We start from the raw sequence: 22,397 nt of genomic DNA on the forward strand, positions 1-22,397 counted from the left end.
GTATCCAGTGTCCTTTGATCTGACTTTCCTTTTGGAAGAAGTTTTAGCTAATATATACCCAGTGTCTGGATTGATGTACAGCTTTTTCTGCTTTGGATCCAATTTGTCTTTCATAAGGTCTAAAATTGGTTCCGGGGGTATCTGAAATATCTTCTTTGGCTACAGGCACCAAAGGTTTCGGGGCCAAACCGGACTGGTCCTTGTCTTTAAAAGTGGAAAGTTTCGGCTCAGAAGTGGAATTTTGTTTCAAAACAGAGGATTTCTGCTGCAAACTAGATTTGCCTTTCGGAGCGGAATGTTTGGGGTTCGAAGATGATCTGTGTTGGGTCTACCCGAGTCGGAAGGCTTGACTACTTGTTTTGGTGCCGGGTCCAAGAGCGAGGTGTTCGAAACATCATCTCAGTTCCGACCAAGGCCCGAAGGTACAGGTGGTGCCAAAGCCTTATGTTTAGTGAAAGAAGGTTATGGGGCCCGGAGGTTTTAGTACTCATGACAACCTGCCCTGCTGGAATGTGTTTGGACTTCAATTCGATCTCTAGGTTGGAATTGCATTCTGCGACAGACAATGCCTCCTCTTCTTCCGCAGCTGTGACTTCGTGTTCAGATTCTTCTCCGAAGATATCCGAAGTAAGTTAAGTGATTTGGCGCTGCATTTCTTGCTGTTGAGCCAGACGATCTCAAAGAGTCTTTTTTTGATCAGAATGACCGACAGGCCTCTCAATCTTCTTCCTTGTGCTCCGGTGAGAGGCACAAGTTGCAGACTTGGCGTAGATCAGAGCAAGGGTATTTGGCGTGGCACTGAGGACAGAATTGAAACTGGGTCCGTTACATCGGCAGAAGGATGGACCGACGAGGGTAGGCCCGAAGGCTCCTCACTTACTTACTCCATTCTCACCCTCTTGCGGGAAAACAATCTAACAATGGAGTCGATGCCCATGCGCTCTATCACCGAAAGGAGGGGTCACCTTACTTCGTGACGAGGAAAGACTTTGATGAAAAACAACTTGCAAACATCCGGACCCAACACTAGATGGCAGGGGTATGCAAATCATGTGTAAATACAGCACACATGCCTCGAACATTGAACTATAGTGTTCTGGTGACTTTCACAAATTGGTACTTAAATAAAAGAGAAATACTAAACAGCAAATACTTTCACAATAAAAGGAACACATCAATACTGAACAGTTTTGCACACATTTCACCTTGCTGTAGAATGACTTTGAAGTGCCGTCTTCCTTCTCATGATCATCCTTTTCAAACGAAGAATCATGGTCCACCTCGTCCACCTCTTCCTCCTCTTTACCTGATGTCTCCTCCTCTTCCTCCCCCTCACTATCCAACTGAACTGCCCGTCTCCGAATCCCCACAGGCTCTGAATCATTCTTCGATATGTCAGCAGATGGATCAGAAATATCCCTCTCTCTTTCAGATTCTGGAAAATAACATTCACTAATGGTAACAATTATATTACATCAAAATGATTGTACACAGTTTGTGTTACATTATACAGGCGAATATCCTGTGAACATGCACCTGGAAAGGTAGGAGACTATAATAAGGCCTCTGGAATAAAACACATGAGATCAACATAATCTTTTCATCTACACTGAATTTGTACACATCATTGAAATCTTCACTGCAGAGTTAAGACATACAAAAAAATGAAACTATGTGGCATGAAATAAATATAGCGGAGAAGACATGCCTCACATGCACATTCCCATTTCACATGGATGCAAACATGTCTCTTTTGGCAAATGTTCTAGCTGCAGAGCCATCTTAATAAACATGTAAAGTCTTTAGGGGATTATTCACTTCCTGAGATGTACGCAGCTTACTGGTGTCATTATATTGCTAGCAGAGCTGATTCATCAACATATTAATGCATCACCGACAAATGCTCTGATGAAGAAGAAATCCTGCAGGGTGAAATACTGGGTGCAATGCTGTGAAGACCTTCCTACAAAACTGTTGGCGGACATGTCACTCTGCTCATGTTAATCACTGCACTGCTGTAGTGGGGGGAGTTGTCAAGTCTACGCTTCGAGATGACAGACATCCTGCCCCACAGATTTAAAAATGCTGGTCTCCTTTGTGCTCTTTGTGAGAAGTTAGCCTGGCATATGATGTCCACTAGTTCTAGTGGGCACCTTGCACCAGTCTAATCGACCCTTATTGATGATGGTTGTAAAGTCAACCTTATAGAAAGCTATCCTAGTGGTAGCATGAACCAGCAGTCTTCAGGCTAAGACTTCAGTAGGCGAGTTAAGCAAGTTGTTTCACCATATATAATCCCTTGAATACCAAATGAAAGGACACCACACAAGGTATGCATCAAATATATATGTATTTAATCTAAACACAACGCCTCTGCACTCTTTAAGAGGTCAGAGGTCAAAATACAAGTCATACAGTTAATATACAATAAGTTGCACAGTATACGTTATGCCCTAGGGGCCTCACAAACCATATACTAAGAAAGTGGTACAAGACCCACGTGAGAGTTAGAAAGCAGGCCTGGGGGCTGTGGAATCGCTGGAGCTACACTAAACAACCAAAGGTTAGGAAGTAGGAGGCCCATGGGAGACGCGTGTCTAAGAAAACAAGTTACTTACCTGTAACTTTGGTTCCCCAGTATTGGTAACTTTCATAGATTCCCATGCTTTGTATCATTCCCCGTCGTCGGAATGGGAGCCTCGGTAAATAGAAAATACCTTAGTAGTAAGCACAAAGTGAAAAAATAGGCCTAGGCCTCATCTCATTTTGTAGCTTATCCACCTCTTTTTGTAAAAGAGACCAAACTTTTGCAGTAGCCAATCAGAGCAGCCTCACCCTATAGAACCTTCCTGAGAGAAGCTCAGAGCCTCAGATTTTCGTAGCCGTTGTGAACAGCTATCTCACAAGACAATAAGACTGAGCTTTCCCAGGGGAGGCGGGTGGGCGCATGGGAATCTATGAAAGTTACCAATACTGGGGAACCAAAGTTACAGGTAAGTAACTTGTTTTCTTGCCCCAGTATTGGAACTTTCATAGATTCCCATGCTTTGTATCAGAATAACCAGCAGTAAATAGAAAAAAAGCATATTTTGTAATTTGTGTACCTGAAAATGACACACATACTTCTGATAAGAAAACCAGATACACATTAGAATCATAAAGCACAATAATAACAAGTAATACAAAATATGCAAACAGGAAGGCGGGATAGTAAGGAAAGCTCACCGACTTATTGAAAAAGGTTCCTCAAAACCGCCTGGCCCACTGCCGCATCCTCTTTCACAGAAGAATCCAAGCAGTAGTGGCGAGTGAAGGTGTGGACACTGCTCCATGTCGCCGCTCTACAAATGTCCTTGATTGGGACACCTGCGAATAGAGCCGTCAATGAAGCCATTGATCTTGTAGAGTGAGCACGAACTGCTCGCTGAAGTGGTTTTCCAGCTGCCTGGTGGCAAAAATGTATAGCACTGGAAATCCAGCGGGAAATACAGGGTTTAGAAAATGGACACCCCTTGCGAGGAGCACTGAATGAAACAAAAAGCTGTGAAGATGTTCTGAACTGTTTTGTTCGCTCCAAGTAGAATTTCAGGCATCTGTGAATGTCCAAAGAGTGCAAAGTTCTTTCCGCTGGTGTGGAAGGTTGTGGAAAGAACGATTTTAAGACCACTGGCTCATTTAGATGAAATTCTGAGGGCACCTTCGGGATAAATTTAGGATTTGTTCTTAGGATGAGAACATTATTCTTGAACTGTAGAAAAGGTTCCTCAATAGTGAAAGCCTGGAGTTCACCAACTCTTCTAGCCGATGTCAGGGCCAAGAGAAGAGCCAGTTTCCACGAGAGAAACTTAAGGTCAGTCTTATGAATAGGCTCGAAAGGGGCTTTCATGAGATATGAAAGACTAAATTCAAATGCTAGGCTGGTGGTGGAGGCCGGACTGGAGGAAAGACCCTGAATAAACCCTTCAGGAATTGTTTGATAATTCTTGCCGACCACAGGGAAGGACCTGATGATGAACGTCTGAATCTAGAAATGGCCGCTAGATGTACCTTTACAGAAGACGGAGCCAATCCAGATTTGTAAGGTAAGAGTTGATGCGGTGCAGAAGTATATGGATGTAGACCTTCCTTCCGACACCAAACACAGAATCTTTTCCACTTAGCCCGCTCGGGCCTGGGCCAAAATGTCCCTACATTCTCCTGAGAGATTTAAACCTTGGAACTCTCGGAACTCAGGAGCCACGCTGTCAATCGCAGAGACTTCAAGTCCGGATGTAGAACCTGTCCGTGAGCCATTGTCAACAGTGTTGGAACAGGATGCAGGAGAACTGGCTGATCCTGGGAGAGGAGAAGTTCTGAGTACCAAAACAGTCTGGGCCATGCTGGTGCGATCAGAATCATCCTGCACGTTTCTACCTTGAGCTTGCTGATCAATCTTGGGATCAGCGGAATGGGAGGAAAGGCGTAAACAAAGGCGCCGGACCAAGCAATCAAAAGCGCATTTCCCAAGGATTCCCGATGGTGAACCCTGCTTGCGAAGGACTGGCATTTGGCGTTCTGGGGAGTTGCAAACAGGTCGATGGATGGTGTCCCCCATCGTGCAAAGAGTTCCTCCAGAATGGTCTGGTCCAGTTCCCACTCGTGTGAGATAGTCCTTTGGCGACTCAAAGCGTCCGCCCTGACATTGAGTGTCCCCGCTAGATGTTCCGCTGAAAGGGTGATATTGTTCTGGATTACCCAATTCCAAAGTGTCTGGGCTTCCCTTGAGAGGGTGGAGGATCTCGTTCCGCCTTGCTTGTTTATGTAGTGCATGGCTGTGGTGTTGTCTGTACGAACCAGCACTGCACGGTCGCGGATCCTCAGAAGGAAAGCTTGTAGAGCCAGACGGATAGCGAGAAGTTCCAGGAGGTTGATGTGGAACTTTACTTGGACTGGACTCCAATGGCCACTGACCTTCAGCTCCTGGAGGACCGCTCCCCATCCCTCCATGGAAGCATCTGTTGTCAAAACTATGGGAGATGGTGGAAGTTGGAACGATAAACCCCTGGAAAGATGGTCTTTCAGCAAAGCCGCTTGCCTTTCTCATTTCTGGGGTAATGACAATCCTGTCGTCGAAGGAGCCTGTGACCTGACGCCATTGTTTGTCCAACTGTTCCTGCAGTGGACGCAGTGAGCCTGCAGTGTGGAACCAATGGTATGCAGGATGAAATCGATCCGAGAAGCGATTTGTACTTGCGAACTGTCAGCGACTTTCGAGTTTGAAGAAGGCGGGCTGAACAAATCAGCTTGCTTTGGCGTTCCTCCGAAGTAAAGGCTAGGCAACACTCTGTGTCCAGGATGGCCCCTAGAAACCTCGCTGTCTTGGAGGGGCGTAGAACTGATTTTTCTCTGTTGAGCCGAAGACCTAGTTGCTCGAACAGTTCTCTGCAGGACGTGACTGCCCTAGACGCTTCCTGGGAAGACGGAGCCTTCAGCAGCCAATCGTCCAGATATGGAAAGACTTGTATAGCCTGTCTCCTGAGAAAGGCTGCTACCGGAGCCAGAACCTTTGTAAAGATCCGCGGAGCGGACTGGAGACCAAACGGCAGTACTTTGAATTGAAAGTGGCTCTTGCCCACTGTAAATCGAAGATATTGCCTGTGAGCTGGATGAATAGGAACGTGGAAGTAAGCGTCTTCCAAATCGAGGGTCGCCATGTAGTCCCCTGGATTGAGAAGGTGGAGGATGTCCTGAAGAGTGACCATCCTGAAGGACAACTTGACGAGATAAGTGTTGAGCTGCCGTAGATCTAAAATTGGACGCCACTTGTCCTTTGTCTTCTGAACCAGGAAGAACCTGGAATAGAATCCTTTCCCCTTCTGGGAGAGGGGTACAGGCTCTACCGCCCCCTTGGTGAAGAGTTGGTGGGCTTCGAGACGAAGGAGTTTGAGATGTTTGGGAAGAAAGACGTCTGGAGCTCTTGTTGGAGGAAGGTCTTGAAACTCCAATGTGTGTCCTTCTTTGATGATCTGTAGGACCCACTGGTCTGATGTAATGACCATCCAGTTGCTGAGGCAATGGGCAATCCTGCCCCCCCACTGGTGTTAATGAGGTAACAGGAACAGTGGAAAGAGCCACCTGGCCGCTATTGTTTCCTGGTGTTGTCTCTCCTTTGCTGCCCTTGTCGTCCTCTTGGCTGTTGGCGAGAGAAAGAACCCCTCTGAGTGTATTGAGGTTTATATGTCTGGCTAGATTGTGAGCCGCAAGAGTAGCGATTCTGATTGCCTCCTCTATAGGTGGAGAATCCTCTACCTCTTGCTCCTCTGAAGGGTACTTTGCGATATTGCAATGTTCCTAAGGACTTGGCTGTATCAGTGTCCTTTTTTATGCCCCGTCTGAACCATGTGGCCCTTAACCATCCTTGGCGTCTCAGAACAGCCGAACCGGCTAGTGCTCGAAATGCTGTGGTTGCTATATCCATAGCACAGTCAATGACCTCCGAAGAGGCCCGCTCACCCTCTAGCAACATCTTCTTCACTTCTTCTTTAGAGGAATCCTGTAATTCCTCCACAAACGGAGAAAGGTAGCACCACATCTGGCGATCGTAACGTCCCAGAATTGCCAAAGCATTAGCTGCCCTAACAAGAAGACTGGCCATTGTGAAGAATTTTTTACCCACATTGTCAAGGCGCCTGCCCTCCTTATCTGGTGGCGTAGTTAGCGGCGTGGATGGATTTTTAGATTTGCTCTGGGCGGCCTGAGAAATGACTGAGTCCGGTTTTGGTTGACCCAGCAGACACGCCGGACTGCCATCTGGTGCTTTGTACTTTTTCTCCAGTCTTGGTAGCACCGGGAGGACTGTGGCCGGGTTATGCATAGCCTTCAGGCCCTCAGACCAAACATGTTCAAGGATTGGTATGGAGCGTACTGATTTCCTGAATGGTTCCTTGAAATCATATAAGAAACATTCGGACTGAACCGTGGTCACTGGGAGACCAAACCTCTTGGAAGCCCGTTCCATCAGGTTGTGAAAACCTCCAACGTCCGCTGGAGGTGAGGTAGCGTTATCTGGATCTGCGACGTCCAGATCACGAGGGTCATTTGGATTCCAATCCACTTGCTGGTCTTGGTCAGGATCCACCTGTTGGTCCGCGTCAGACGAGGCAGTATCATCATCCGTATCATGCACCTGCACTACTTCTTGTGGGTGCTCTTCAGGCGCAGTGGTACGCTCTTTTGGAGGCAAAGAGTGTACTGCCACAGGCTGTAACGATTGAGGCGGAGGCGTAGGGGGACGCACTCGTTGAGCTTCTTGGGGAGTAGGGAAACTCCTCCGGTAGTCCTGCAACATAAGTTGTATATCTGTGATCAGACTGGATGGCATTGCCACCATCCCTTCTTGCGACTGACGTGAAGGCTTCTGCAAGGGCATTTGCCTGCTAGTTGTGTCCTCTTCCCCATAGTAATCTTTAGGAGCATAGTGTTGGTGTTCCATCTCTCCTTCCTCAGAACTAACATCCTGAACCTTAACTTGTAGGTCAGAAGGGCTATACGCTTGTCCAAACTCGCTAAAAGTCTCTTCATCAGAGTCGTCATCTAACAGAAGACTAGGTGGAAGTTTTTGAACCTGTCGCGGAGACGTCATCTCTGGTGTTATCTGCTTCCTTCTGCGCGAAAAAACAGGTTTTTCAGATTAGTCCGTCGTCGACGACATCGTCGACGAGGTCGTCCACGGTAACTCTTTAAAGGACTGTGTCGTCGACGGAAGCGCCGACGAAGATACTGCCCTCGTCGTCGAGGATTGCGACGTCGACGAGCAGAAACTCATCGTTGACGATGGAAGGAGCGTCGACGGGATCGTCGACGAACTCGTCGTCAGCATCATGGATACAGGAGTCGTCGACACGGTCGTCATCGACATCGTCGTCGTCATCGCCGTCGAAGCAATCCTTGTCGTCATCGTCGTCGACGTGGAGAAGGTGATCTTCGTCGACGACGAACAGGCATCAGGCGTCTTGAATACCGTCGACGGTGAAGGCGCCGTCGCCGCCGCCGTCGTCGACGAGCCCGTCGACGAGGCTACTTTCACAGAGACATCCTTTTTTACAGAAGTCGTCGACGTACCTGTGGTTTTCACCGTCGACGACCGCTGTTTTTTGTCCGAAATGACCTCCTGTGTTGAAGTTGAAGGCTTCTTGACCCCTCTATCCTTCTCAGAGGGAGGTGAAGAGATAGTAGTAACCTTTTTCACCTTTTTTGAGGGTTGTGACTCCTCAGGCTTACCCTGCCTCTCCTTTTCACCGTGGTGAGGAGATTTTTGGGAAGCAGGCCTGTCAGACCTATCAGAGGTCCCTGGTAAGGCCTTGTGAAGGGACTCGCCTGAAGTAGAAGGGGGAAACCTACCCCTCTTCTGAGACTTCTTAGATGACACCATCGACGAGGAGCCCTCACTGTCTGAAGACACAATGTCTTTACCGTCCTTCATCTTCTGAAGCCATGTAAGGAGACGTCCTTCCCTGTCCCTCAAGGTCTTAGAGGAGAAGGTTCTGCAAATCTGGCAGTTCGTGGCTTTATGGTCCGGATACAGGCAGTATATACAGTCCATATGTTTGCCTTCGACAAACAACCTCTTCTTGGAGCAAGTAGCACAGGCTCTAAAAAGGGCTTTTTTCTCCTTGTCAGACATGACTGAAAGAAATCCAAGTTGTTGAAAAAAGTAGTTTTGAATTGAAGAAACTGAGCAGAGCTCAATGGAGACTCCCTTGCACAACGTGCGGTAGAAAATCTGAGGTTCTGAGCTTCTCTCAAGAAGGTTCAAAGGGGTGAGGCTGCTCTGATTGGCTACGGCAAAAGTTTGGTCTCTTTTACAAAAAGAGGTGGATAAGCTACAAAATGAGATGAGGCCTAGGCCTATTTTTTCACTTTGTGCTTACTACTAAGGTATTTTCTATTTACCGAGGCTCCCATTCCGACGACGGGGAATGCTACAAAGCATGGAAATCTATGAAAGTTCTAATACTGGGGCAAACACAGTTGCGAGTTACCATTGACTTTCTATGGGAAACGAAGAAGTTATAAAGTTACTGTTTAAGGACACTTAAGGATGGACTAGGATGGAACCCTTTTAAACTAGGAAACTTCGAGAGTCAAGACCTACGTGAGCACCGGAGTACTCGTGTTACCTCACCCAGGGAAGTGGGGTGCATAAGTGTCTTTTCGTATTTCGTTGTCGTTTTCTATGGAAAGCTGCAAAGAAGTGCTGCTAGCGACCAGAGGAAAAGTGTCCGGGTAGATCCAAGGATGGATCGGTGATGTGAAGAACCTGAAAGCAGAGGGGACAGAGTCTGGGTCACTAGCCAGTGACCAGGAAGGAACCAGGCGATGTTGTGTGCTTCAAGGTGAAGAAGGTGAGTTTGTCTCTTCAGCAACGGGATCCAGGAGGCATCGACGATGACCAGGCGCTGGATTCGAGCTGTCCCACGATGGATCTAGATGACTGCAGTGTCGGTATCCGAATTGGACCCAACAAGCCTTGGCAACTGCAACCCACGCAGGATGTCCAGATTGGTTCTGTTGCAGACCAGCAAGGTCTGTTGGGCTTCTCCTTTTCAGGGAAGTAGGAGCAAGCCTGGAGCAACCAGAAAAGCAAATTAAATTCAAGATGTCGTCTACAGGGGGCTCACTAGCCAACGGGCAAGGAACCGGGAAGAAGCGTCTAGCTCAAATGCAAAGGAAGGGCTCACGGGACACTCGCGGAGTGTGGGGGCCTGGGCTTCGGTGCAAATGGTGCTCGGGGCTGGGTCTTCTTGTACCCCAATGCAAAACTTACTGAGGCTTCAAGAAAGGAGTGCAGGTAGCAAAATGCAGGATGTCCAAGATGTTCGGTCCCACTTCTCTCGTGTCCGCCACGGGTCTCAGCTTTGCTGTGGATGTGGATCTGGTCAGAGAAGTCTTGAAGTCCAGTTCTTGAGTCGCAGAGTCTTCGGGTTCCGACGGGAGCCTTGAAACTGCAGACCGGCGAAGTTGCTGGTGATGCCTGTTTGCACAGGGTGGTCACTCCTTGACCACAAGGGAGATGTCTTCGTCTTCCAGTCAGAATGGAATGTCGAAGGTCCAAGATATGTCTTTCAAAGATTCGTCCAGGATAATCTAAAGTCCTGGGGACACAGCTCCTATACTTCTAAGAAAGGGGGCTGGATTACCTGACTAGGTCCCTCCTATGGGTGGACCTGAAAAGGGGGTGTTTACACCCCTTTCCCTTTGTCCAGTTTCGTGCGAGAGCTGGGGTTGGAGTGCCCCAGCAACTGCTTTGAACCGGGCTATGCATGGAGCACCTTGTGTGCCCCAGGCAGTGTCTAGATGCATTCACTGAATGCAGCCCTCCCTGCCCCAATACACAAAACCCCTGTCTGGGGAGGAGCTGGAACCTCCCTGGACAGGAAACCTATTGTCCAGGCTCCCCTGCCGGAGTTTCGTCCAGCAACAGTAGGTCAGACTTGTGTCTTTTACAGCAGCATCCATTTTGTGATGCTGAGGCTCTGTTTAACTTTAACCGGATAAAGAAGCAAGCTACAGGTTTTTTCTCTCCAGAAGGGAGGAATGCTACCTCCGCCACCAGAATTGGCGGGGGGTAGTATTCCAAAGTGTTTGACACCTTACACAACAAGTTTTAATAAAGCCAAACCAAAGTTAGCATTAACCGCGAGGATTATAATACACTTAAGAGTATATGGTATGGCTATATCATAGAACAGCTATAGGGAGATGGTTCTGAAAGCTGCAGAGGGGCTCAGCTCATGCTAGGGCACCCTCTCACATAAAATCAAGCACTCTGCCTCCAGGTTTGTCGAGACCAACCATAGGAGTGGCTTATAGGTGTATATGTGTCTATATATAAAGGTAGATATAGGTATACTATATCTAAGTAAGGGGTGTTTACACCACCTTACCCAGGCTGTGTGAACAGACCTGTGGTGTCAGTTTGGAAGGCAAACCAAGGGTGGCACAACACATGCTGCAGCCCCTGGTAGGCCTAGGGTACACCTATGCCCTGGGTACCTATGGTACACTATGCAGGGGCTCACATGAGTGACCCAGTAACCAATCTTGTTTGTACCTAAAGTACATGGTATCAATTTAGAGAGCGAACAGCTGGGCTGTGGGTCTGATTAGCAGGCCCACAGCCACACTATAATTGAACAAGCATTTACAATGCAATGGTTTCGCCTTTTGAAAAGTTTGAGCTATTGGTATTGTAAATGACAACATTTGTATTTATGTGTTGGTTTTGAAAACAGATAAATACATGGCATTGTCATTTACAATGCCAATAGTTTAATATCTGGCAAATGCCACACAAAAACACACAGACCCACACACACACACACACAGACCCACACACAGACCCACACACACAGAGCCCCATGTTGAGGTTGAAAGGAAAGAAAATTTCAATGTTAAGGATGCTAGAAAAAGAACGAGAAATGAAATTCAGATTGAACGAATCTGAGGAAATTGTCAAATTGAGACAAAAAGAAGATATTGGGAAGAATGGAAACGGATACAATAAAGATAAAATGATCACCAAGAGAAGTAAAGAAAATAAAAATATCCATGGGATAATTAATTATAGAAAGATGGAAATATAGACAAACCGACACAGGAGTGGAAAATAACAAATCAGAGCAGAGCAGGACAGAAAAAAAAGAAAGCAAGGTGGATGAAACGAAGCAGAAAGGGCTGCATTGAGGCAGAAAATGAGGGTGGGGTCATGGGATGAGCAAGAACGATTGAATAAAAGAAAGAACTTGAAGAAAACTGAGATAGAATGACAGTAAGCACCATCAAAAGGAGAAGGGCGAGAAGTGAGGGAGAAACAGGAGATGAAGGGAGATAAATGGGTGTGAGAAAACATGAGGTTGATAAATGGGATAGAGTTTGGGGAGTGGGGGTTAGGGAGAGCTAGACAGCTGGAAACAGTTGGCGCGAAAGAGTAACAATAATTTAAATGTAGCAGTGAGATCACATGGGTGTATAGAGAAAAGTGGCTCCAGTGTCACGGTGTCGTGCGTGTGTTTCAGTCTGGGGGGGGGTGACACCTCCACACTGAAACGTCACTGGCTCCCGGGTGGTTCAAGAGGTGCCCCGCGCTGTAACAATTGAGTGAGATAAAGGCACTGAAGTGTCTGTAGAGCTGCATAACAGGATTTTAGACGTGCTCGTGATATCTCAAATAGGCAATAATTAGGTTTCAAATGTGTGTCACACACTGACTGTGTGATCCTGTGGAGAACCAAAAGACCTCGGGAGGAGGGACGCCAACGGGGCGGTGAAGACCGCCTGCCTTGGGGCTGACCTTGCCGACCTCAACAGTGGACATATCTCTCGAGTACCCCAGAAGATGTCCAACATCCTTCGAAACTGGCACTGCCAACTGCAGAGGATGCCCCTAGCTGGCTCCAAGCCTAGATACAGAGAGAAAGAAGAAGGCTGCTTGGCGGGGGCATAGCAGGGACTGTTCGTACGGACAGACAGCTGCCGCCCGTGCAAGCTTACTACATTCCTATCGGTTGCCAGCTGCCAACGAACCCACACGGCAGGGTATGCGGGCAGACCGGCACAGCCAGAGTCCTCCCCCACCAGCTCCCCGGTAGCCAGGCCAGAAGGCATGCTGCGGGGGGAACAGGTGCCATTCAGGAACTCTGCAGAGAGGCTGGAGATGCAGGCAGGCAGGCAGGGCAACATTCCACAGGTCCTTACCGCCATCTACTCGCCTTTGTCACAGGTTCCATGACATTGTCAGGCTACACAGATTACGTAATCAGAACGGAACCCAATTAGCCAAAGATGTAATGTTTAGTGGGGAATAGTTACCACTAACAGCAGCACTGCCTGTACCAACTGTGCCCTCAGTCAGGGCACGTGAACAGCAGCAGTCCCCATGTTCCTTCATCTCAGGCTGTACGTTCCTGGGCCTACATCATGCGTACATGCAGAGCTCAGGTACATAGGACCCTGCAGAACATGTCTGCGTCATCGGCTAGTGTACACGAGAAGCGGTGGTACCCACGTTTGTCTCTCAGATTGTACATTCCTGGACCTATATCATGGGTACGCACGGCCTATAGACCAGGACGTACATGTCGGTGCCTAGCCCGTGTATGTGGCAACGGGCGGTACCCACAGCCACGAAAAGGCTCTACATGCATTACCCACGGAATGGGTATATTTGAGTGGCGGGTACCCACCGCTCGGGGCTGCGTGGAGATTCACGGTGCACAGCCCTGGGACAAACAGCAGACACCCAAATACCTGGGGCATAATACAGAACACAGACTGTGCAGCCCTGTGCCCTCAGCCTGGGTACACAGAAGTGACGGGTAGCCCACACTCTACATGCATGCATGCACAGCCTGAATACATGCAAGTGTCATGACACGCAGCGCTAGAGGTAAGACGGGGTTTGTGTCCAAAGGGAAACTAGATATACCACATCCCCGGGAGCTGTACTGGCGGCTCTAGGGCTCACAGCCCATGTTACACCGGGCTACATACGGCCTCGCCCATCCCACTGGGAGCAGTGACGGGTGTGTGGCGAGCAGGCGGTACAGTAGCGTCTCTCTGGGGCAGACTGGCAGTTGCTGCCGGGGGCTGGACAGGGCCGGTCGCTGACAGTCTTCGATTGTTATTAATGACCCATTTAAGGATGAAGGTAGCTTGAGTTAATTACCTAGCAACGGAGACCCCTCCCCTTGCCCAATGACCAACTCTGTGAACAATGAGCGGAGCTGGGCTCCCATTACCTGCTTAATCACAGCTAACTGAACCCCATTGTGTGCCCCGCCAAGCCCCGCCCACTCCCTTCCACGCTGGGCTCCTAATCCCTTCATGGGATGGGCCGGTGCCACGGCGAAGAAACCCGAGAGGGAGGGGGCATTCCAACTAAGTTCAGCTCCACTGAACCGGGACGGAGTATCGGACAGGGAAAGGTCACAAAGAAAGATCCATGCGTCTGAGGCGTGCAGACACAATCCTTCACACCCAGGTATATATGTGTAAAAAACTCCCTGCCCCCACACTCCATCAGACTCTGGTACTGGTATGGATGTGTAAAGAAGCTGCCCGCTTCTTAAGTGGGTAGGCGCTTCACCAGACCCCGGTACTGCTATTTATGTGTGAGAAGCGCCCTCCCTGCCTTGAAGGCGTCTAGACACTCTTCATCAAACCCTGGTACTCAAACAGCCATCTCCACCACCTACACACACACACACACACACACACACCCACACAACCATCATAATGCCTTCCTAGCTGTGTATCAGGAAACTCCAATGGTTGACCTCATTGGAACGTGCTGAGAGCCGAAAGATTCTACTTGCTTCCGGGGTTCAGGGTGTCAGACAGAGAGAAAAGACATGGAGCATCACCCAAAAACTGCCCCTCGGCCCAAAGTGTCGATGCCAGGCGTCGAACCTTCATTAGAATCCACTGGTAGAGGCAAGAACAGGAGTACTGGCCACAGTGAGCCAAGGGCTGTGCACCAGGGGGGAGGGGTCTTCTGGGATACAAACCAAGGTTCCTGCACTGACAGAGGGTTGAGCTATCCTTCCAGGCAGGGCGACAAAACGAGAGCTGGCAGACTCCACTTCTGTCGTAATTAAGATTATGTCTCGGACCTCGGGATTTTCAATTTGGGTTCGGCATCGCACGTTTCGTGCCGATCCATGGAGATTGAGGGGAATAAAAAAACAAGCATTTACAAGGGGCCGGAGACACGGACAGCGGGAGGGGGGGCTGGAACGGGCACACGGACAGCGGGGGGGGAGGGGGGGTAAACCGGCACACGGGAACACGGACAGTGGGAGGGGGGCACTGTGAAGTGGAGTACATGGGCTCCCCATTCCTGGAGAGACGCGTCCGTCGTCAGTATAATCTGTGGCACAGGCTGCTGGAACGGTCGGCCCTTGCAAAGGTTTTGTGGGTTCCACCAATGCAGAGAGTTGTATGCCCGACCGCTCACCAACACTAGGTCTTTCAATTGTCCTTGAGCCTGATTCCACTGACGTGCCAAGCACTCCTGAAGCGGACGCATATGTAGTCTCGCGTGCGGGACTACGAAGATGCAGGAGGCCATCATGCCTATCAACTGCATGAACACTTTTGCTGGAAGCAAGTGTTGAGGTCTGAATTTTTGTATCAGCAATTGCATGCTGTTTATTCTTGCTGAATTTGGCTGAGGTTTGGCTGCCAGAGTGTTTATTGTCGCGCCCAGGTACTGTCGCACGTGGGCGGGTTGAAGATGTGACTTTGGATAATTCAGCAAGAATCCCAGATTGTGAAGGAGATGAATGGTGTGGGACATGTGGCTGGCACACTGCTGGGCCGTTTTTGCTTGAATAAGCCAGTCGTCCAGATAAGGGTAGACATGTATGTGCTGTCTCCTTAAGTGTGCTGCTACTGTCGCCAGGCACTTTGTGAACACCCTGGGTGCCGTTGTTACTCCGAAAGGGAGGACTTGGAACTGATAAATATATTTAATGTCCTGAGGATGAACCTTTATTAATTCAAGAGGTTCGAAACGTTGTCGACCGTGTCACACTATATGTATATGAAATGTATTATTTGATGCCAGCAATAGTGTGCAATTACTATCGTCTGACTGTGAATTGACTACACATACTGTTGAGTTGCCTTGTTTGTCTTTTTCTTTAGTGTGTCAGTTTGACATCGGCTGGTGTCCTGCTGCTATCACTTTTTAAAGTTTTTGCAAATTGCTTACCAGAAAATAAATCTGTCCAGCTGGACAAAGAGTATAGTGTCTATTTAGCCTATATTTATTTATTCAATAACCTTCTCTTGTCTAGGGACCACTGTCCTGTTTAAAGATATACTTACCCTAAGGTCCCTAGCATATTGCTTACTTGGGTTCCCTTGTGCACTAAAAATGGCAGTATCCAGTCAGCAAGCACACAAGAGGCTGGTAGGATTTCAAGGGCCTTATCTAAGGTGCCTCGGATTGCATATTTTGATAAATCAAATACTGGCAACAGTGTGGGTTTATCAAGATGAACTTTTTGGTGCCAAACATACTCATTTTCAGTAAAGTCATCATGTCTCCGGTGAACTTGCCAGTGTCCAGTACATGATTAAGATGGCTTCCCTGGTCACTTGCACTAACAGCAATAGGACTGACAAGCACAGGGGCATATCTGCTCATGCAGATATGTCCTCATATATAATATTAAGCACCCTGCCTTAGAGATGCCGCGCCTGCTGTTGGGGTGACTTACAAATATTAGCTGCAGTAGTAGAGGTCATGGAACACAAGGTTGTGTGGGATGTTGTGTTTTCACTTTTGCCTGCACCAAGACATGAAGCCTGCAATGGCAGTCATGCATGTGCTTGGTGAGGGGTCCCTTAGGGTGGCACAATCCGTGCTGCACCCTTAGGGACCCTCTTTAGTACCTCTAGACCTAGGTCCAGGGTACCGCTTTCTAGAGACCTTCTGAGGGTGTTATAGGTTTTGCCAACTGGGGGAAAACTGCAGAGTTTTGGGAAAGTGCTCTGGAACTGGAAACCTGGTTATCAGGAACACAGTGCACTTTCAATCAACATCACCTCATGTACCATGGAAAAAGTGGGGGCAAGGATGTCAAAAAGGGGCACTTTCCTACACACAATCAATGGGGACGCAGAGTAAAAAGGAGATAAAATCACAGTGAATGAAGTAGACCTGTTGTGATTGTTATGAGCTGATTGAACAACACTCAGTGGCGTTGAAGCAGACTAGAAGTTAAATTTGCCCTGATAAGTAGTTTATCTGAAGTTTGAATTCCCAGTGGTGAGCGACACCTCGCTTAATATATAATAATGGCTTCGAAAGAAAACAGGAGGGATGGTGAAAAAAGGGAGGTGCAAATTATTTTTACTGAGGCCCACTACCTCTAAAGTGACCCAAGCTGACGAACAGTAAATAGTAGCTTTCAGCAACTGTAGCTGAAAACAAGAGAAAATATGATAATGGCTAGATTGTCTGAGCTGCAAAAGTCCAACCAGCAGCTGGAGTTCAGAACGTGTGTATTGGAAAAAGGACCTGGGAAATGAAGAAATGGGTTGCCAAAGCGAATCTTTTAGTTGATCTGCTGAACAGCCGATTTGGGCAAACAAAATCATGGCTGCCGGAGGTAGAATCTGAGGCTGAAGTATAAGAGCTTGGAGGAATGTGTTACCATAATGATGCAACTGGAAATTTTTGAATGCCTAGAAAATAAACTCTTGGAACAGTTTTGGGAGCTAGAGTCTCTATGCCTTCAGAGAACGGTATATGGAGATGCAGAATTGTTTTAATACAGTATAAGGGGGTTGACTCAACTACTTCTGTAACCATGTTCAAGTTATGAGACTAGGAACCCAACAGGCACAAAGACAGACTAGGGAACACTTTTGGTGGAGTTGGCACATCCTGGTCAGTAGCAGCAAATAGCAATTGCTGTTAAGTTGAAGATGATTATTGCCATACATAGAGGGAAATTCCATATCTTCCAGACCTAAATTGCACAACTCAACAGAAAAGAAATTACTTCATTGGTGAAAAAGGAATTCTTAGGTGATGTGGTTCAAGCCTCTCTTGGAATAATGCAAATTTACAAATAAAACATGATGGGAAATGTGCATATTTTCCCTCAACATAGTACGACTGAGATGTTGTGGAAGAACAAAGAGCCAGGCAGATGGTTCTGCCAGTGATAATCTACTCTAGGCCTGTCCCTCCAAGTGTCAGATATTGTGTTGGTATGCTCACTGCCTATTCCCCAAAACTGAGGAGGTTAAAGCTGCGGTATGTTTTCTACCGCTATGCTCCAGACAGATCCACATTAGAATACAATATGATTTCTTCATGTTGGGATAGGGCTGTATGTACTCTTAGATACTGAAATGATCAACTCTCCCCTCCCAAGCTTGAGTCAGGACTGTGGCTACGGGCTCCTTTTCTACACTATTAGGATTATCAAAAAGTTAAATGATCTGTCTGAGCAATCGTAGATTCCCAATGTTACATCCTTGAGAGCTAGGTCATATATTGCAAAGTCTTCTCTTGTCACAGTGATCTTGCTTTATTTGGGGTGAATTGAAACATTTACATCTAAAATATACTGGTGGTGCGCTGAATTCAAACAAAATTATTCCAATGAAGCAAAATATACCGTAAGGGCCGGAAAATTTAACAAATGTGTATTCACACTAAATATCTAGCAAACTGACTGGCACAAAAGCAAAATAATTAAATGTAGGCAAGAACTGCTTTCTTTGCGGAGGTGGGACACGTCCTTGTTTAAAATGGACTCCAATCCACTGTCTTGAATTATAATACATTGCAATTCATTAAGAGAGCTCAAGGCTTTCCCCTTAACATGTAGTCAACTTGACAAAGTCTCAAGGGCTCGTGCAATAAACGAGGCTTCAAAAGGTAACAGGAGTCATGAAAAGACTGCAATTTGTGTTAGGCCCAGTGTGAAGAGGTACATTTTGTAAGCATTGCTACATTCTAAAATTGCTTTGCACACCTTCATCATCTTCTTCAATGGAGATAGATGGACGGATTCTCTTTTGGTCTACTCCTGAAGCAGCCTCTGGTGGTTCTTTCCTTTTCACCTATTAAAAACAAAATATACGGTCACAAACTAAACACTATAGTTTCTCCTGGCACAAGCACTTCTATTCGCTGTAGCTCCCTGCTGCCTCCATCTCCAGGTTAAGTTTCTAAGATGTTGCATGTCCCATTTTTGTCATTTCAAACATCAAGCCTGCTATTGAATACACATTTTAACTGTATTAGTAGAAGAATCCATAAACCATGAAGTAAAAAATGCAAGGGACACTTTAGTATCAAGTGTGAATGTACCCTTCATGTGAAAACTTCTTGAAACTCAGATATTTATATTGCGAAGTCTACAACTTTATCACTATTCCAATTTAGTCACAGTGCACACATTAAAAACATTAGGACTGGCAAACAACTTCCTCATGATGAGGGAGTCCTGAATAAATGTCATGAAATCTTGCCAGTTTCTAGAAGAAACCACTGATCTGTAAATAGGCTTCTCTTCCTCCCATCCACTCAAAAACAACAGGACAGCAGCTGATAAAGTGTGCTATTTGCAGGACTCTCAAGGAAAATAATTAAAATAAGATGAACTAGCACAGCCTATCATCCAGAAAAAGAACGGTCCCCCCTTAAGTTCACCCCTTCTAAATCAATGCACAGATTACAAAAATAACCACCCTTAACAGCCAAGGCATTTAAGGTACATCTTTTCAATATATCGAGTACGGAATATATGTACCCAGGACCTGCTCTGTTCAAGCCACCCAGTATAAGGATGCTGTAACTCTAAAAAGTAACCTGTATTATGATAATTTTGGAAAACAATGTGTAGCCTATATACTTGAGAACTCCCCAAGCCTATGGCCCATAAGCCAGACGCACCACGTCAATGTGCTTACTTGTCTCTGAATGCTAGCTATACATGACAGAACTTTTTTCAACCCTTGCTGACCAGTCCAAATATATTTTGCACTCGACTTTTCTACGAATAAACACAACTTGCAGACTAAATAGAAAGCATATATACATGCTATATCAAGACCGTTTTCCTTCTAAATTTTACCTTGAAAGAAGGCAATCGGATGGCTCCCCGAAGGCCAATGCCCAGTCCAATTCCTTCATAGCCTAGCCCTTCTCCCTTATTCCAGCTCTCAAGAAGGCTCGAAGTTATTTGGTCCTTTGGCTTTGGTCTCTCTTCCTCTTTACACTCTCCAGATTTCACAGGGGTGAGTGAAGCCTTATAAAAAATAAAAAAAAGAAGGAGGAAAATCATACAAAGTACCTTTTTGGGCAATACAGACCTCTCAGAAGTCTTTCTGGGCTTCTTTTACACTTTATCGAACACAAGAGCTTAGAGAAGGGCCAATGTATGCAATGAATCATTAGTCTCAAATAAGTGTTATTAAATTAAGCAACTCTTGTAGGGTAGAATTTCCAGAAAGTTTGAACTTGCTGATGAAATGGAAGACCTGGTGGAGTCTTTATATAAAAGCAACTACACATACAGAGAGTAAAATGTATGAAGCCGTATAGATGTAAAAATGAATCAGGGATTAAAAGAGCACTCTATAAAAATACACTTCACAGTATTACTAAGTATTTTCCCATATAATCATGATTCAAATGGTCTTCCTTCAGTAGAATAACTCACTTATCAGGACCAGGAGGGGACAATGGTACACTTGAGCATTTCTGCTTTCCCATCATCAGCCAGCAGATGTTGCTCTAACAGCCATTTATAATACTGTTCCCGGAGCTTGCTCTTTCAATGTGGTGTTATGGCAGAATGGTTGTGGGGGTGTGATACTGCATATATCTAACAATACTAAATTCCAGAAATTATTCACTACCTTTGATAAGGCTCCCGATCTGGGATAAATTAGTGTTCGATCCCAAAAAATGTTGAGCAACATTTACATATTCATTGTAAGTAAGAACTCCCCAAGCCTTTGAGAAGGCATCTCAAAGGCTTTGGAAGTTATTACACATGCTTTATAATGAAAGAGAGAGATTCTAGAGTTAACGATTCTTGCTGGTATTTCCACCTCAATTATTGGGCATCACTGGTTTTTATCTCCTACATGTAGAACATGTTGAATTAAGAAATTAAAGGATCCAATTTCACGTTTTTTCTTCTGATTGAGTAGTTCCTGCTTTTAAAAGGGGGAAAAGTGCTTGGACACACATTTTGTTTCACAGTGTGCTTTATATGAGGGAATACCGATCCAGCTAACTCCTAACAGGGTATTTTGCAGGGATTACTGTTGTTCCAACTAAGCTGTGTGATATGGGTGAGGTATTTGCAATGACATTGCCATATGCACTACACTGGGTCCACCTCAGTACTTTTATCATCGCATCCAAGAACATACCACCAGGAAAACCACTCTTACCAGGTAGCAAACTGTATATCTAAACTAAATGTTTAAGTGTTTTCCCTCTGACTGGGGAATGCCCCAGTGCTGTGTCAGTTCAAATATCCGTAATTTATGGAGATCATATATGTATGTGTGTTTGTGTCCTTGGATGTTTGATGTTTTGGGGTTTTTGTATAGCGCACATACACTCCAAGGAGCATCTTGGCGCTGTTGACTTCACTGCAAAGTAGAATGTTAGGAGGTTGTAGTTGAGCTTTAAGTGTCCTTAGACTAGGGTTTTGCATTTTGATTCGGATAGTCCATAAATCCAGGTTTTTAGTAATTTTCTATAGACTTTTTCTGATGGAGATGCTCCGAGTTGAGCTGGAAGGGTGTTCCAAGCTTTGGCGCCTAGGACTGCCAAAGATTTGCCGCCCTTGGTGGTCAGTCGAAACTTAGGTATGGTCATTAGATTGGCCGTGGCTGACCTGAGTTCTCTGTTTGGGAGGTATCTGTGAAATTTGTTGGACAGATATTTGGGTCCGCACTTATGAAAACCTCTGTATGTAATCAGAAGGGCTTTGAATAGTACCCGTTTCTGGATAGGGAGCCAGTGCAACGTATTCAAGGCAGCTGATGCAGATGATTTTCTAGGCCATCTCAAGACAAGCCGGGCCGCCGCATTCTGGATCATCTGCAGTTTATGTAGGGTAGATTTTGCTACTGCTGCGTATAAACTGTTGCAATAATCAATTCTCGATGTTATGAGAGCAATTGCAACTGTGCGACGGGCGGCCAGTGGCAGGTAATCAAAAAACTTGCGCAGGCCCTTGATTATGTTGAAACAGACACCGGCCACTTCTTTGGATTGCTGTTTGAAAGATAGCATGTCGTCAAATTCTATTCCTAAATTACGTGTTGCACTGATGGTGTTGGGGGGGGGGGCTTCCGCATCTGAAGGCCAGCAGGTACGTGGGGAAAAGATGTTATTTTTTCCGAAGGGCAGGATCTCTGTTTTAGTAGAGTTGCACTTAATATGGTTATTGTGCATCCATCCAAAAGTCGCGGTTAGGCAGCCTTTCAGTATCTGTTCGGCCTTCTCTGTATCCTCATCTAAAACCAGGACCAGTTGGGTGTCGTCTGCATATGCAACCGTGGTTACATTATGCACAGCAATTAGATTGATCAGGGGTGCCATATAAAGATTGAACAAAGTAGGGCTCAAACTAGAACCCTGAGGCACCCCTGACCTGATCTCCTTCACCTCTGAGTAGAAGTGTCCCAATTTAGTTATCTGTTTTCTGTGAAGCAGAACATTTTTAAACCATTTCAACACGGTGCCCCCAATGCCTGCCTCGGCAAGGTGATGTAATAAGATGGTATGGGACACTGTGTCGAATGCTGCAGATAAATCAAGGAGAACTAGGACGGCCTTCTTCCCCTGATCGAGTGCCGCTCTT

The 22,397-nt window shown here is 46.5% G+C and overlaps 1 protein-coding gene across 4 annotated transcripts in view; it reads right to left on the reverse strand.

Moving 5' to 3' along the window:
• SETD1B (SET domain containing 1B, histone lysine methyltransferase) overlaps positions 1-22,397 on the reverse strand; it is a 402,280-nt gene that overhangs the window by 195,013 nt on the left and 184,870 nt on the right. For all 4 annotated transcript variants that reach the window (XM_086942988.1, XM_086942987.1, XM_086942986.1 and 1 more), the window contains exons 8-10: positions 19,644-19,817; positions 18,540-18,627; positions 1,206-1,435 (exon numbers count right to left, since the gene is read on the reverse strand). In XM_086942988.1, the coding sequence (XP_086799114.1) occupies positions 1,206-1,435; positions 18,540-18,627; positions 19,644-19,817 (492 nt within the window). The remainder of the gene's footprint in view (positions 1-1,205; positions 1,436-18,539; positions 18,628-19,643; positions 19,818-22,397) is intronic.

This window comes from Lissotriton vulgaris, chromosome 11 (genome assembly GCF_964263255.1).
Source record: "Lissotriton vulgaris chromosome 11, aLisVul1.2, whole genome shotgun sequence".
In the NCBI taxonomy this organism is placed as follows: Eukaryota; Metazoa; Chordata; class Amphibia; order Caudata; family Salamandridae; genus Lissotriton; species Lissotriton vulgaris.